At 38.4% G+C, this 16,899-nt stretch overlaps 1 protein-coding gene across 2 annotated transcripts in view; it reads left to right on the top strand.

Moving 5' to 3' along the window:
- The window catches only part of ZDHHC2 (zDHHC palmitoyltransferase 2), a 67,434-nt gene that overhangs the window by 29,802 nt on the left and 20,733 nt on the right, over nucleotides 1-16,899 (top strand). For both annotated transcript variants that reach the window (XM_082863814.1, XM_082863813.1), the window contains 3 exons: nucleotides 9,617-9,737; nucleotides 13,893-13,962; nucleotides 14,701-14,733. In XM_082863814.1, the coding sequence (XP_082719940.1) occupies nucleotides 9,617-9,737; nucleotides 13,893-13,962; nucleotides 14,701-14,733 (224 nt within the window). The remainder of the gene's footprint in view (nucleotides 1-9,616; nucleotides 9,738-13,892; nucleotides 13,963-14,700; nucleotides 14,734-16,899) is intronic.

The following is a 16,899-nucleotide window of genomic DNA, read 5'->3' as shown; positions in this document are numbered from 1 at the left end:
AATCAACGACTTAACTAATCTTCTCTACTTTTTTTTTAAATTAATTAATTACTTTATTTTTGGCTGCATTGGGTCTTCGTTGCTGCGTGCGGTCTTTCTCTAGTTGCGGCGAGTGGGGGCTGTGCATGGGCGTCTCAGTGTGGTGGCTTCTCTTGTTGCAGAGCACAGGCGCTAGGTGCGCGGGCTTCAGTAGTTGTGGCACGTGGGCTCAGTAGTTGTGGCACACGGGCTTAGTTGCTCCGCGGCATGTGGGATCTTCCCGGACCAGGGCTTGAACCCGTGTCCCCTGCATCGGCAGGCGGACTCTCAACCACTGCGCCACCAGGGAAGCCCATTTCTGGGTGTTTGATCCTGGTTAAATGTCCTTGAAGCAGAGGACTGTGTTTTACTCATTTTTGGACCCTTGGCACTTAGTCTAGTACATGGTATTGAATAGAAATAAACTCTGCTCCAGTAATAATAATGTAGTTTTAGTAGGCTAACGTTAAAAAAAAAAAGAAGTCTAGGCATCACTTAGAATTGTTTCCTGAAGTAATCTGTTTGAAATGCAGCTGTGGTCAAAAAGGCCAATAAATATGCTGTATGAACTGGGAAAGGATATTAAAAACAAAACCACAGATATTTGCACAGTATTAATGGCATGCTTGGCCTAGAATGCATTAGATATATAGCCTTTTTTTCTTCTTCTCTCTACTTACTTTTTTTCCTACCTCTTTTTCCTCCCTCCTACCATGTTCTCTTCTTTCCCATCATCTTTCTTACCCTCATCCTGGCCTTAGTTGTAGGTTTGAAGGAAAATGCTGACTTTTATCATAGGTCATCTCATCCACTCTGGTGGTTTGTCTGTGACCTCTGTGTTGACATGTCCCAGATCTGTTTCTAGCCTGACCTCTCCCACGAATTTCAAATTTATATATCTCCCTGCCAAACATAGCTCCTTGATTACTGCACTGACACCGCAAACACAGCACATCTGAGACTGAAGCCACCACCCTCTCCTTCCCCAAACCGTGACTCATCTGTTTCTTCTACGGGTTAATGCCACTGCCAAACACGTTGTCATTCGAGCCAGAGCTTGGCATCCTTGCACCTCCCCCAGCGTCCAAATCCTGGAAAGGTTTGCACTTCCTAACTTTTCTTTTTCAGTTCAAGCCCCTTTCTCTTTATTTTCCATCCCTGCTGTAATTCAGAGTCTTGGTCATCTCTGTCATCTGAGACATTGCAATCTTCTCTGTGGTGTCACCCTGGACAATCTTGCCTGCATTCCCTTCGGAGAATTCTGCAAAAATCCATCCTTCACTCTGCTGCTTATGTCTATTCAGTGACTCTGCCCATCCCACAGGGTGAAGGCCAGTCTCCCTAGTTTGGCAACGATGACCCTTGTCCAAATTTCTGACTCCTCACTTTATACTCTAGTAGTTCTTATGTATATGGTTTCCTGTGTACACCATGCCATAGTTTTCTTTCTAGAATATGCTTACCTCCTTTCTCATCAAAATAATTTTATTTATAGTGGCAGCTCCTTCTAGGTCTCCTCTGCTGGTTCCTCATTATCTCTTGAACTTCTAAAGCATTGGATTATCCTAGAGTTCAATCTCTGGACCTCTTCTCTTATTTATCTACATTATGACTTTATATACTATCTCATCGCTTTCAAATTATTCATTAGCCTGATCCTCTCTCCTAAACTCCAGACTCCTTTCCTGCTTCCTATTTGGCATCTAATAGGAATTTCAAATTCCAAGTACCTGAAAATAAACTTCTGATTTTTTACTTGCTCCCCAAATGCTTCTATTCCTACATTTTTCCCATCTCAATAATGGCAATTCCATCCTTCCACTTGTTCAGATCAAAATCTTGGAGTCACCCTTCGCTACTCTTTTTCTCTCAGACGCCACACTCAATCAATCACCCAATTCTGTAGGCCATACCCTCAGAGCACACAAGTGTTAGCTCGTGCCCCTCCATGCTCCCACCATGGTCCAAGCCACCAGCATCCCTGCTGGTATATGTACAGCACCCTCTCAGCACGTTTCCTTGCTTTTGTGTTTGCCCTCTTCCGTATATTTTCAGCACAGTACCAGAGTGATCCTTTCAAAACACAAGACAGGGCTTCCCTGGTGGCGCAGTGGTTGAGAGTCCGCCTGCCGATGCAGGGGACACGGGTTCGTGCCCCGGTCCGGGAGGATCCCACATGCCGCGGAGCGGCTGGGCCCGTGAGCCGTGGCCGCTGGGCCTGTGCGTCCGGAGCCTGTGCTCCGCAGCTGGAGAGGCCACAACAGTGAGAGGCCTGCGTATCGCACAAAAAAAATAATTAATAAATAAATAAAAACAAAACACAAGACAGTTCATATTATTCCTCTGCTCAGACCTTTGCTGTCATATCTGAGCTCACTGAGAGTAAACACCTAATGCTCTACTGTAACCTAAAAGGCTGCACATGGCCTGGCCTCACACCACTTCTCTGACCCTCTGTAATGCTGTTTTAGTCACATTGGTTTCCTTGCTGTTCTGTCAACACACTAAGCATGTGTCTCCTTCAGGGGCCTTGAGAGCTGCTATTACCCCTTGATCTGGAACACTCTTCTCACAGATAACTGCATGGCCAGGTCCTTCATTTTCTTGCTATCTCTGTGTCTCTGCTCAAGAGTATCTTCCAGGCATTCCATGACCACTTCCTCCAAAAGCAAAACCCTATCCCTGCATCCTTCTAAACCTTACCTTGCTGTATTTCTCCCCATGGCATATCATTCTGTAATTCATCCCATGGTCATTTTTTATACCATCCCTGGAATATAAGCTCTACAACAGCATGAACTTTATCTGTTTTATTCACTAATCCATCACTAGTACCTGGTGTCTGAGCAGTGTCTGACCCCTAAAAGGTACGCAATAAATACTTGTTAAATGACTGAAAGTTGAGAAGTTATGTGCATAGAGGCAGGTTTGTGTTTATAGCTTTGGCAGAAAGTTGAAGTGACTTCTGATTTCTCCCTAAAATTATATGTGAGATCGACAACTAAGAATAATGGGGGAAGTAGGTTGACTGAGGTCTGGAAGAGCAGAGAAGGTTTGAAATAGCAGTTAGAGAGAGAGGAAGAATGAAATGATAAAAAACGCAGAATTGAGGGAGTAGTGGAGTTTCATAACAGTGAATTTACAGTTTTGTACCAGGCCTTGTTGGATGACTTTTGTGCAGAAGACACATACCTTATTTGATTCATATTACTGTAGGGGATGGGTATTATTTATTACCATTGTACAGATGGAGCAGCAGGCTTGAACATGAACTAATTATCCTAAGGCTTCAAGCGCTAGTATGTGGCAGAGCTAATAACGTTCAGAGCAAAGTCCTTTTGACCGTGGAGGCTGCACTCTTGTCACTGCACCACGCTCTAGCATGTAGAGTGGACCCCATGTGGGGGGCTGTGGAGGGGACGTGTGCCAGGACATCAGTTGGCGCATGGAGGAAAGAAATAGCCAAACTTCTATTTATATGCTGTTCTTTTATGTTTCTCCTTTTTTAAAGTTCCTTATATAAGATACATACTATATTAGCTAATAGCACATCTGTAAATAAGTAAATATGCATGTATTGGCAGTGCAGTCTCAAATTATTTTTTACTGGTAGTGGTACATTATCAAAAGAGTTTGGACAGGGCTTCCCTGGTGGCGCAGTGGTTGGGGGTCCGCCTGCCGATGCAAGGGACACGGGTTCGTGCCCCGGTCCGGGAGGATCCCATATGCTGCAGAGCGGCTGGGTCCGTGGGCCATGGCCGCTGAGCCTGCGCGTCCAGAGCCTGTGCTCCGCAGCGGGAGAGGCCACAACAGTGAGAGAGGCCTGCGTACCGCAAAAAAAAAAAGTCTGGAGACCGTTGTCATGAAAGAAAGAGCCCTTGCTTGCTGGTTAAGAATCTTGGGTTATTCCATTAATAAAATGCAAGATCTTGGGTTTAATCTTCTAGCTGATTTGCAGCCAGAGACCCTCTCACTTGTAAAATGAGGGTCTTGGACTTCAACTGGGACTAAAAAAGTAGGAGAAAAGATAATATAAGAAAATAATGTAAATATTTTCTTGTCACTGTTCAGAGAATATAATTTTTCAATTCATAACATTTTCTCCCGATATTAAAGTAATATAACCATACGAAATTATATTTTGAAAACGAAGAGTAGGCAGAAAGAAAAAGAAAAAACAAAAATCCCACCACACTAATTCAGCCAGTTTACATTCTGAATTTCTTTCTGCTTATTTTTCCTAGTGGTATTCAGAGCACACACATTCCAATTTTTTTCATGTAATAGTTCTTCCTTGTTTTATTGTCATTTTTAATAACAACATGATATTCTCACTGAAACACTGGATCTTTAGTCCGACCCCAACTTTTCATGTTATAAACAGCGTTGTTAAAGTGTTTGTTCATAGAGCTTTACCCATATTTTGGGTTATTTTTCTTAATATAAGTTCTCAGAAGTTGAATTACTAGACGAAGGAAACTTAAGTCACTTTCCAAATTGTTTCCCAGAATAATTACAGCAATTTCCAAAGCCACCAGTTTTTATCAGAACCTTGGCGCTGCATGCTGTTCTTAAGAAAGCTGTTGTGAATTTAATAGGCAAAAAAATTCTACGTTTTAATTTGGACATTTTAGATACTAGTGAGGTTATATTTTAATTTTTGTCCTAAATCAAAAACAACTAGCAAAAAAGGAAATACAATTCTTTGAGTTTTCTGTTTATTATTGGATTCTGGGTTTTTTCTTAATTTGTGCACCCTTTTAAAATTATGCTCTCCTTTAATCTGAAAACTGTGTTTGATCCCAGCTGTTGGTTTCAAGTATCATTCTCTAAGGAAAGGAAGAAGGGCTCCTTGGAGAAATGGCTGATTCTAGAACTAGGGCAGGATATTTTGAAAATGAGCCTGGAGCGTCTTATGCCAAAAAGTAAAAGGTACTCCAAAAAATAAAATAAAATGTATTGACGGTGGTATATCAAAGGGACATAGGATCCAGTTGAAAATGTCCCAGTGACCAAAGCCGGAACAATTTCAGCAGGAAAATAAATAAAATAGTGTTCATTTATAACTCAGAGTATAAATAAAGTATAACTAAATAAAGTATAAATAAAGTATGAAGTATAACTCAGAGTATGATAAATATCTTTGAGTCTACCGATACAAAGAAATGATTGAATGAATAAATAAATGGGGAGAAAAGAGAAATCTCTTTTACAGAAGAATTCTGAATAATTTATGTACATACTCTGCCCTCAAGGAGGGGAATAAATCTCCACTCCTTAAATGTGGGCTGCATGTGGTGGCTTCCTTCCAAAGAGTACAGGGTGAAGACAGGGAAGTAATGAGTCACCTTACAGCGGAGAAACCTGAAAAACACTCCCTCAACCAGGTGATTAAAGCCAACATCAGCAGTGCTAAGTCACACTGATAGTATGTTCCCTTGATATGACGTGGTGAGAAGGGCACTTTGCCTTTGTGGTCCTCCTCCCCAAAACCCGTAACCCCAGTCTAATCATGAGATAGACATCAGAAAAGTTCCAGTAGAGCAGCATCTTACAAAATACCTGATCAGTACTACTCAGAATTGTCAAACTCAACAAAAACAAGGAAAATCTGAAAAATTGTCTCAGCCAAGAGTAAGGAAACATGAAAAATAAATGTACTGTGGTCTCCTAGTTGGGACCCTGGAACAGAAAAAAAGATCCTCAATGAAAACTAAGGAAATCTGAATAAACTGTGGACTTTGGTTAATAACAATGTATCCATATTGATACATTAATTGTCCTAAATGTACCATGTTAATATATGATGTTAGGAATATCAGCAAGTTGATGAGAGGATATATGGGAACCTTGTACCATTTTCTCAATTTTTCTGTAAGTCAAAATTGAAACAAAATTTAAACAAAAACAAAACAGCTTGCATTACTGACCAAAGGACTGCTGCAGTCTGGAAGATTGGAGGTCAGGTATATTATCTTTTTCACCCCAGGAGATCTCTCATTCCTTCAGATCTCTACATCTTTCCTCAGATCTGTGATGTGCGTTTGTACATAAAAGTGTTCTGAGGGGGAGGGGACTGCATATTTGATGCATTCCAAGATAGAACTAGATATTTTGACATCCATCTTACATAAATAACAATTCCACCAACATGTATTTGGTTTTTAGGACCTGATGGTTGCAGTGTGTAATGTTTATTTATTTATAAAAGTATTAAACATACTAAGGACTCTTCCATTTCCATCACTCACTAGAACTTACCTCTAAAGTTAAAAGGATCCAGAACTCTGTAGAAAATGTAATAAAATGTCGATGGTTTTATTCCTTTTGAGTATTAAGTCTTTTACGAAACTAACTTTCAATGCTAGGTTTTAAATTACTTTTAGAAATGGGCAAGGGAGATATATCTGCTTGAATTATGGGACTGATGGTTCTGACAATGGAAAGTTAGAGACTAGGATACAAAATAACTTTTGCTTTGATCTTCAGTGCTCTGACTTAGGCTTCCTGGTACTTTCTCCTTTGTCCATTCCACAGTTCTAGCAGAGGGCTTACTCTGTGCTAAGCTTGATCCCCTTGTGGGGTTACATGCTTGTGGAAGAGACAGACAAAGGACAAATGAACCAACAAAATAATTTCAAATTATGGTGTGTAGCACAAAGAAATCACACATGGACCTGATGGAGAGTATGGCAGGGGGAAGGGACAGAATGATCAGGGTCCCTACCCTAGTAAGGGAATCGTGGAAGTTCTTTGAGAAGATGACATTTAAGCTGAAACCTGCAAAATGAGAAAGAGCCATCCAGAAAGTGTAAGGAATAATGTTCTAGGCAGAGGAATCAACATGTACAAAGTTCTTTCTCTAGATCAACCCTGCCTTTTCTCGACTACTACAGAATTACAGCATCATTTGATGTTATACATTTTCTACCACTCAAATATTTCTAAACAAGATAAACAGTTCTATACAGACCATCAGTACACTTACCTGTTTGTCAGTGTTTTCTTTTTTAAAAAACAATAATAGCATGTTTCAAATTTTAAAGTAGTGTCATCAACAGGTGCATGGTGCCCAACCTAGTATTTTTAAGTAAGAAAGAAAATCTGGCAGATCCTCTGATAAACCAGTATGATTGCATGTGATGGGTCAATAAGCAATTTGAATTTTTCTTTGTTAGGTCTTTAATTCTGTTAGTGAGACCTGAATGGTGACGGCTTTCTCATTGCCTCTGCTTCCCAGTGAACTGCTTTTTCAGAGTAACTCTGAAAACAAGGGAATAGATTCTAGGAATCCACGATCCAATTGGGAGATAGTTTTCCACCTGTTGGAAATGTGGTTCCCAAACTTTTCTTTGACTCTAAGGTATTTAATCTGCTGCTACTCCTGCCACAGCCTCTAGGATCAGGCTGCAAGGTCCTTTTATTCTGAGTTTGAGACTCAACACTGCTCACTGCCACTCACTGCCGTCATTTATATAGTCATTCAATCCGGAAAATTGTGTAAATATATTTTGTTTTATGAACTGAGATTTAAGGTAGTAGGCGAGTGAAGAGTATCTGATAAAACGAATACACCAAGGCTTTATAAATGTGGCCTTCATTTATTTGTTATTCGTATTCATTTGAAAAAGGACTGGTTAAAGTGTAATTTGAAACACTGTGAAATTAATTAATAGTAAGCAAATGCTGTGAGCATCTTGCAGGAGGAATATTTAATGTGGCGAATACTTTTTTTCAAATATCTTTCACAAACTCTTAAGGGGCCTAACTGTAACAAACCTACTAATTTAATGTAAGTAAATTTGATATACTAATTTAGAATCATTCATATTATGTAAATTTCTACTTAGGGAAAACTTATTTTTATTTTCTTTACCTTAATGAGTCTGAAATTTTACAACTACATTAAAAATCATGCATTTGTGAATATTATGGTACCTTAAAATTATTTACATTTGGAAGCTGAAGATTTGTTTCTTTTTTTTTTTTTAATTTATTTGTTTTTATTTTTGGCTGTGTAGGGTCTTCGTTGCTGTGCGCGGGCTTTCTCTAGTTGTGGTGAGCGGGGGCTACTCTTCGTTGCTGTGCGCGGGCTTCTCATTGTGGTGGCTTCTCTTGTTATGGAGCACGGGCTCTAGGCATGTGGGCTTCAGTAGTTGTGGCACGTGGGCTCAGTAGTTGTGGCTCACGGGCTCTAGAGCACAGGCTCAGTAGTTGTGGCTCATGGGCTTAGTTGCTCTGCAGCATGTGGGATCTTCCCGGACCAGGGCTCAAACCTGTGTCCCCTGCATTGGCAGGCGGATTCTTAACCACTACGCCATCAGGGAAGCCCTGAAGATTTGTTTCTAATTTTAAAATAACCTCAGTAGAATTATCAACCTCCAAACGAAGCTTTTTAATTTTTATTTCTCTGAAGATAATGATTTAGGTTCAAATGTCATGACCTCATTTTCATCGAATTGTTTTTCTTTCCTTCATTGACATACTTAAATCACTTTTTAAAAACTTAAAAAATTGTAAAATATGTCTTACATTCAAAAACCATTTATAAGGCACAGTTTAAAGAATAATAAAATGAAAACACCTAACAGTCACCCAACCAAATAGAAGCATTATTTATATTTGAAGTATCTTCTGTGTACTTCTATGTTGTATTTCCCTGCATTTCTCAAGAAGTAACAGCTATCCTGAGTTTTGTGTTAATCATTTCCTTGTTTTCAAATAATTTTATCATATATACATATCCCTAACCATAATAATATATAGTAGTTTATTTTATATATCTGTTCATCAATAGGTTGAGAGTCTTGGTTGTACACAGCTGTAGTTCATTAAATGTTAAGTGCCGTATAGGATTCCATTATTTGGATAGATCATACTCTAGTTTATCTGTTCCCCTTTTGATGGACGTTTGGGTTGTGGTTAGTTTTTTACATTTTAAACAATGGTGCTGTGAATACCCTTGTACATGTCTCCTGGAGTACATTTATAGGAGTTCAAATAGACTTTTAAAACCATATTTTTGTGATTATCAAGTTGGAGCCCAAACAAATTTTCATTTTTCTCAAATAAGTATTTTTTTAAATTGGTTGGGTCCAATTGGCAGTATAAGAAGTAAAATCAATGACTAGTTCTTCTGAGTGCTAGAGAATTCATGTAATGATTATCCCTAAGTTAAAACTCACTTAGATGAGAATACATGCTTGATGTATTTGTTTCTATTTTTGTTTTTAATTATAACCAATTGAAAAATGCATCCATTGAACCAAATTTGTTTATTTTGCCATTTCATCTATTAATGTAACTAATATTTGGATAGAACGCTACAGTTTATGAAGCACTTTTACATACCTTATTTCTCTTGAGTTTCACAAACATCTGAGGAAGTAGGTATTATTATTATTCTTCCCCTTTTTTAGATTTATAAACTAGTGATCCATGAGATTAACAGACTTGCCCAGATTTTAAATCTATTACGTCTCTGAATTTATATGCTATATACTGTTAATATTTTATAAATACCTCTTTTTGGGTATAGTAGATAAATATGTTATCATTTCTTTGAGAACACTGATTAAAATTTAACTTTCTTCCACAGTTCCATCTCTCTTATGCAGAAAAAGAATTGCTAGAGAGAGAGCCAAGAGGAGAAGCCCACCAGGAAGTTCTTAGGCGAGCAGCCAGAGACCTTCCCATCTACACCAGGACCATGTCTGGAGGTAGAGGATAACGAGTGCTTTGGCAGGATGGGGTGTGGTGATGGTTAGAAAGCATATCTATACTTGAAACTGTCAAGCACTCATTGAAACACATTGTGCTTCAGCTTGGATTATTATTAAATCTCTCCTGTACAGTCCCATAAAACAGAGTGGAAACAGGAGTAATGCTATGGCACAGAGATCTCAACCAAGTCTGAACTGACTTGACTTCTATTCTGCCTTCCTAGCTGTGACTCAGTGAAGATGTTAGAACTGCTGAAACTTGATTTGTAGTTGCGCTCATTTTTAAAGTTTTAATTCCTATTCTTATTTAATTCAAAAGAGCAGTATCTGTTATGAACATAACATTGATAATTTTACATAAATTTAAAACTTAGTATGTAAATTATACAAAACTTAATTCGGGTATTGATAAAATTTCTTTATCTTTAAAATTTATGGTTTTTTTTTTTTTTTTTTTACAAAAGCAACTCAATAAATCTCATTTACTTGGACTAAGATTTTTAAGGTAATTTAACAGCTATCTAATTAAAGAATTGTCTTAAAAACTGACACACATGGACTGCTGGTACTTGCCCACAAAGGCTCACCCAGAAAGAAACTCTGTGACTAGACGTATCCTGTCCCTTTCAGTGGCCACTAGCCCCATGTGGTTGTTGAGCACTTAAAACGTGGCTAGTCCAAACTGAGATGTGCTTTAAGTGTAGAACACACAACTAGTTTCCAAGACTTGGTATGAAAAAAGGACTGTAAAATACCTCGTTAATATTTTTATATTATTTATATTTGTTTCTGACTCACTTTAGAGTCATAATTGAATATAACGCTAAGCTTCACACTTCATTTTTTCCTGTTGCTTTACTGTTTCTCAATGAGCAAGTGGTCATTCCCTGATTTAATATTATGCTACTGGTTCTATCCCATAAAGAGAGTGATGTGCTTATGTATGTTTACATATATTGACTCCGCATAAGCCTAAACTAATATTGAGGAAATTTAAGCCCCCTAAAAATAAGTTACTACACAAGTTGCCGAAACTAGTTAATGGCGGTGACAGTATCAGGTGCAAAAATCCCGTCTCCTCATTCCTAGTGAAGTGCTTTTTCTACTAGACCCCTTGCTACACCACATTAAGGCCAAGGAGGGAAGTATAAGTCATACCAGGATAGAGTATTACTATTCATTAATAACAACTGCCCTTTGGATTTGTAAGTTATCTTCTTGTGTGGGTTATGTACTGGTAAGGCTGTCATCTCTTGTATTGTGTGCCTATCTCCTGGGATGAACTTACGTTTCTCAGTATTTGTGACAGTCTGGGACAGAATCTGAACTTCCTGATACAGTCTTTCTATTTTTAGTGCAAAAATTCTGGATGCATGCTAAAATCAATATTAACTGACTAGAGTCACTGACTCAAATTACAGAAAGTATAATAGATTATAATGCTGGTGTGATTGCTCTCCTTCTGGAACATGTGGAACGTAAAGGTAATCATGATGCAGAAAGGACGTCCAGTGAAGCAGCCACAGTACCCCCAAGGCAGGAATGTGAGCAGGGTCCTTCTTACCCCATCCCCAGCCAAGACCCTTGGGTCGTTTGGATAACTTCCTTCTTCACCCTGCGAAAGGCCGTGGACTAAAGCAACTGAAAGGCTCAGTTGATGTTCACACACTTTATACGTCTTAAGAGAACTGAAGAAAGTAGATGGCAATATAATTTGGGGTTTTCCCATTCATTCTCAGTCCACAGTCTTTCTTCCAAACCTAAAAGAGAAAAATACTAGCTGCCTATATACTGACTGCTGTACACAGAGAACAAAGTCAACCATATACGGACTTGGGTGTAGGGTGTAGTGAGGCAGGTATTAAGTCTCCTCATCTCACTTGTTTGTCCTGTGCTTTCTTCTGATCCAACCATCTCCTGCTTTCTTACAGGGCTCTCCAAACTCTATTGTATTATTATTTATTTTTATTTTTATTAATGAGGACTATTTGCTTTCTTAGCTCTCCCTTGCTATCGATCCTTTCCTACAAAAAAAATTTGTAGATTTTTTGAAAAGGAAAGTAACCATTAAAAGTGAGGTAATTAGTTTATCATTTTGCACACAGATGTTGGTCATGTTTCCTTTTCAACATGTACCAAAAAAGTTTAAAATCACATAATACATGAATAAATTCTCAAAAAATTCAAGCAAGACAGTTAAAATAAAATGCCCCCTCCACTGTTAAGACTTTTTAAGTGATAATTAGATGGCTCATTTAAAATTCCAGTGGGATGATTTTAGTTGAATATAATATGGCACGTGGAGTGTTTTTTTATTATAAGACTAAATTTCTGTTTCTGAAAGACTGTAAACAAAACCTTTTTCTACATTGTTTTGATTTCTTGTGAGTTATTGCCCACTTTAATTTGAAAGGTTTTTTTTACCCCAGTGTACTTTAGAGATAATCACCACTTGGAGAGAATCTAGCATTGCACATCAGAACTCACCTGGAAATTCTGTGACTTTAGACCCATGCTGTCCATTGTGGTAACCACTAGTCTTTAAGTTGTGATTACTGACAACTTAAAATGTGACCGTAAGTGTAAAACACATAACAGGTTTCAAAGACTTGGTATAAAAAAAAGTAAAATATGTCACTAATATTTTATATTAATTTTATGTTGAAATAATATTTTGGATATATTAGGTGAAATAAAATATATCATTAAGGGGCTTCCCTCATGGCGCAGTGGTTGCGAGTCCGCCTGCCGATGCAGGGGATACGGGTTCGTGCCCCGGTCTGGGAGGATCCCACATGCCGCGGAGCGGCTGGGCCCGTGAGCCATGGCCACTGAGCCTGCGTGTCCGGAGCCTGTGCTCCGCAACGGGAGAGGCCACAACAGTGAGAGGCCCGTGTACTGCAAAAAAATATATATATATATGTGTGTGTGTGTGTGTGTGTGTGTGTGTGTATATATATATATATATATATATATATATATATATATATATAAAATTAAAATTAATTTCCCCTGTTTCTTTTTACTTCTTTTAACGTAGCTCCTAGAGAATTTAAAAGTACTCATGTGGCTCACATTATATTCCTTCTGGACAACATTGCCTCACACTTTGATACTTTGCATGAGCCAATAATACCTTAGACCTTCACTTGGGATGTACCTGTGAGGCTTCTTCATTCAGGAGATGAGCAGGCCATGCCATCCATCTCTGGAATTTCTGAAAAAGAAAGTTATAAGAGAATGATTAAGGAATTATTTCAGTATTGAAAACAACTCCATCTAGGCCTTGTTGTCTTAAAAATAAACCTCATTTTATTCTTAGTTTATAGCAACCATTTCTGTTTTTTAGAGATTATAGTATTAGCTAATATGATCTTGGTAACTGTGTGTTGCAAGTATTTTTTCCAAATTTTAAGTTCATTAGTATTGGTTTTGCTGGTCCTACTGGACTGCCCACTTAACTGATCTCCTGTAATTTTGGCAGACTGAGTGCATCCTGTCAGATGCCTGTGTACTGAAGGAGCATCTCCAGATCAGTCCTCCATAACTGTCTTTGATATCTGTATTAGAGAAGAAAGGATCAGGACTTCAGTCACAAGAATTAAAATTCTCTATTGGAAATACCTCTTGCAATACTCACTTCTAATCTTGTATTTCACCCAGCAGAAAAGATGTGAGTGCTTTCCCAATTCAAGCAACCAATTGAGTTTATTCACAAATTTCTAAAATGTGTTTCTCAAAAAACTTCTAGAATGTGGTTGTATCCTCCCCTAGTTATCCTGGCAGGGTACTGGAAATGAATTGATTTAGTCGAGGGAGACATTCTGTTTACTTTGATAGAAATGGACATGGTTGCACCCTTTGTGAATCTTACTGTGACTGCTTTATAATTATATAGTATACTTATAGTTGAGCGTGCCTTAGAAAAATTTCCCCAAAAGATTTTCTATTCTTGGGAAACCTCTCCAGAGAACTGAAGCTATAGGCAAGTCATTCCATTTTTGTATTTACGCAGTCGGATATGTCATTTTTACCGAATTTAAATTCATTATGCTTTTTAGAATTTAAATTTGGATAGATGATTAAAAGCTATTTAATTGTATATTCAATTCACTGTTAAATCTAAGGCTAAGTGGAACTCTTTTTTCATAGCAATCCGCTATTGTGACAGATGCCAACTTATAAAACCAGATCGCTGCCATCACTGTTCCGTCTGTGATAAGTAAGAAAACCTTTTACTTCTAAAATGTCTACATGCTGGTGGTCTTTTTATTTAATATGTTTCTTTTCTCACCGCTTTCCACATTATTTCCTTTTCTCCTTATTCATGCTTCTCAGACCTTTATTTAGGAAGTATAACCAGCATGGTCCCTTGCATTAATGTGAGTGTGGCTGAGGGCTGTGATTGGTTGCCCCTCTCCCCCCAGATTTTCGCTGATATGAATGAAGTGCATGATTTTTTGCAGCTCATACTTGGCAGGTTCTAGTTAACAAGTACTTCTGTGATTCATTTCCCTCTTCATAAAGATAACTCAGTTGGCTTCATGACAGTCAGATGTTATTATATACTTACACGACAAGGACAGTGCTACTCAGCTTAAGGTTGGATATTAACGGAAAAGCTTTATCCAGACTTTGTGTGAATCTGTTGACATTTTGCACTTTATCTTTAGCATAAGAGTTGTATATTACATACTGCTTGTTTTTAGAAAATTGTTTTATTTGCATCTTAAAGTATGTATATTTTGAATTTAAAGTTCTACTATTGGATCGTCTAGAATTGGCCGTAGTGTGTTTATTTTAGATGAAGACTTTGGCTACTATTCAGTTTTTAGATAAGTAAATAACTTTGCAATATTTTACTCACCACGACTCTTTTGAAATAGTATTTCCTCTTTGTAATGTATTGGGATTAAAATTTTGTGGGATGTTGAGTTTTGTATGTGTGTTTTTTTTTTAGATGTATTTTGAAGATGGATCATCATTGCCCATGGTGAGTATGGCTCTATACTTAAAGAAGTTTCTGTCCGTTATAACATAACAAGTTGAATCATAGATCTATTTAAATCTTTTTATAAATGAAATCTTGCCTTAGCTGACCTAGGAGGACCTTTCAGATTAAGTTTCTAGTATTTGTTTAGTTAGCTCAAAAGAGCCTTTATTCAGGAGAGTTTCCGTGAAATAATTTTAACACCAGTAGGTTAACAATGTAAAAGTTATTTTCTCATATTTGCTCAGAACAACTGGTTTTCTTTTTATGCACATGCATAAACACAGAGATTCTAAAATACTTCTCAGAAATTACACCAAAATGTACACATAAATTATACACGATAGTGCACTCAAAGTTTCTAATAAAGAATGAATTCATCTAGAGCTTTAACAATCTATTTTAAATAAAACTTAACATTTAGGAGTAGAATAGGAAATATACAAATACACATATATGTTTAAACAAGGGTTTCCACTTAGAATTCATTAATATTTTTAAAAAAAAGTCTAAATCATGAAATTAGATAACTTAATAGAGGATTGTTTGAAAGATCTATTTAACTAATGAAGGTTGATTTTTCTACCTTATAATTCTTCATCTCAATGTGCACATCCCTGTGAAAACCACGCTAAAGTTGCCAGCCAGGTCGGATTTAGATATTAGGCATGATCATTCTAAAAGCCTTATCTTCTTTCAGGGATGGCACTAGGGCAAGGTAGACGTGCCCACAAATCTACACCGGGGGTAGGTGGAAACATACATAGTAAATGGTTGTCTTAGCTGCCGGAAACAATAGAGGAATGTCGGGTTTGCAATGTTATTTATCTCTTTCCAGGGTACCCCGTACTTTTCTTCACCTAGATTTTCTGCTTTAACATGTCAAGGCTAGTTAATGCCTGTGAGAATAATGCTCCTCTCAGAGAAAGTTGTCAGTAAATAACCTCTCTTTGGACTATTAATTTTCATTTGAGGTCATTCTTTTGCTTTCCTCATTCTTTCCTTCATTCCATTCATTCTGTTCTCTTTCTCAGCAAGTTCTTTCCCCCTGACATCTCCAATTATACGTTTTCTTAGTCCTCCTTATACTCCTCTGTTGATCCTTCCAGTAACACCTGCTGTCAGTCCCTCCCCGCCACCACCATATCCCCACCATCCACCTGTGCATTCTCTGCACCTGCGGTGGACAGTTCCCAAGCCCACCCACTGCTCCCACTTTGGGCACTGCCTTTTCTTTGCTTCTCTGCCTGAGGGCTGTCTTATGTCTGGGGGGGGTTGTTCAGCTCATAATCCAGGCAATTCAGAAGTGCCAGGGCATTAATGCTTCCAGAGGCCACTCTCACCCAGTGAGGGCCTGGCCAGGAACACATGCTTTCTCGGCTTTTCTCCTCCTTTCTGGATAGCTGGGTGGTCTAGCTGTGATTGAGCAGAGTGGTAAAGAAATCAGGGGCATAGAGTTCACTCCCGTTTTCCTATCTTAAAGTAATAACAGATAGTGGTAATAATGGAGAGCTGGAAACAGGATTAATCCCAAGCTAGTGCACACCTATAAAGCTTGCCATGCCCTTGCTATCCTCAGAAAATTACACATATAGAAATGATGATTTACTACGATAGCAGTCTTTCTGTTTGGTTTTTTTTAAAATTTATTTATTTTTGTCTGCATTGGGTCTTCATTGCTGAGCGCGGGCTTCTCATTGCAGTGGCTTCTCTTGTTGCGGAGCGTGGGCTCTAGGCACGTGGGCTTCAGTAGTTGTGGCTCGCAGGCTCAGTAGTTGTGGCTCGCAGGCTCTAGAGAGCAGGCTCAGTAGTTGTGGCTCATGGGCTTAGTTGCTCTGCGGCATGTGGGATCTTCCCGGACCAGGGCTCAAACCTGTGTCCCCTGCATTGGCAGGTGGATCCTTAACCACTGCGCCACCAGGGAAGTCCTGATAGCAGTCTTCTTAAACCTGAAATTAACTTGGCTTTAAAAGAAACATAGCATAATTGGATAATCTTTTAAATTTTGACAGACCCTATTAAATAAGGGGAACAGATGTGACCCTAGAGTTTTTAAAAAATGGGTTCAGATTACATGTCTATACACTACCTGTTGTCACCTTCACGCTGCGTGGCAATGTGGAAGAAGTTGAATGGACTGACTGCAGTGCCTTTCAGCTTCTGTGTTGC

This window comes from Leucopleurus acutus (genome assembly GCF_964270905.1).
Source record: "Leucopleurus acutus genome assembly, chromosome: 21".
NCBI lineage: Eukaryota > Metazoa > Chordata > Mammalia > Artiodactyla > Delphinidae > Leucopleurus > Leucopleurus acutus.
This window is presented reverse-complemented; position numbering and strand designations above follow the sequence as displayed.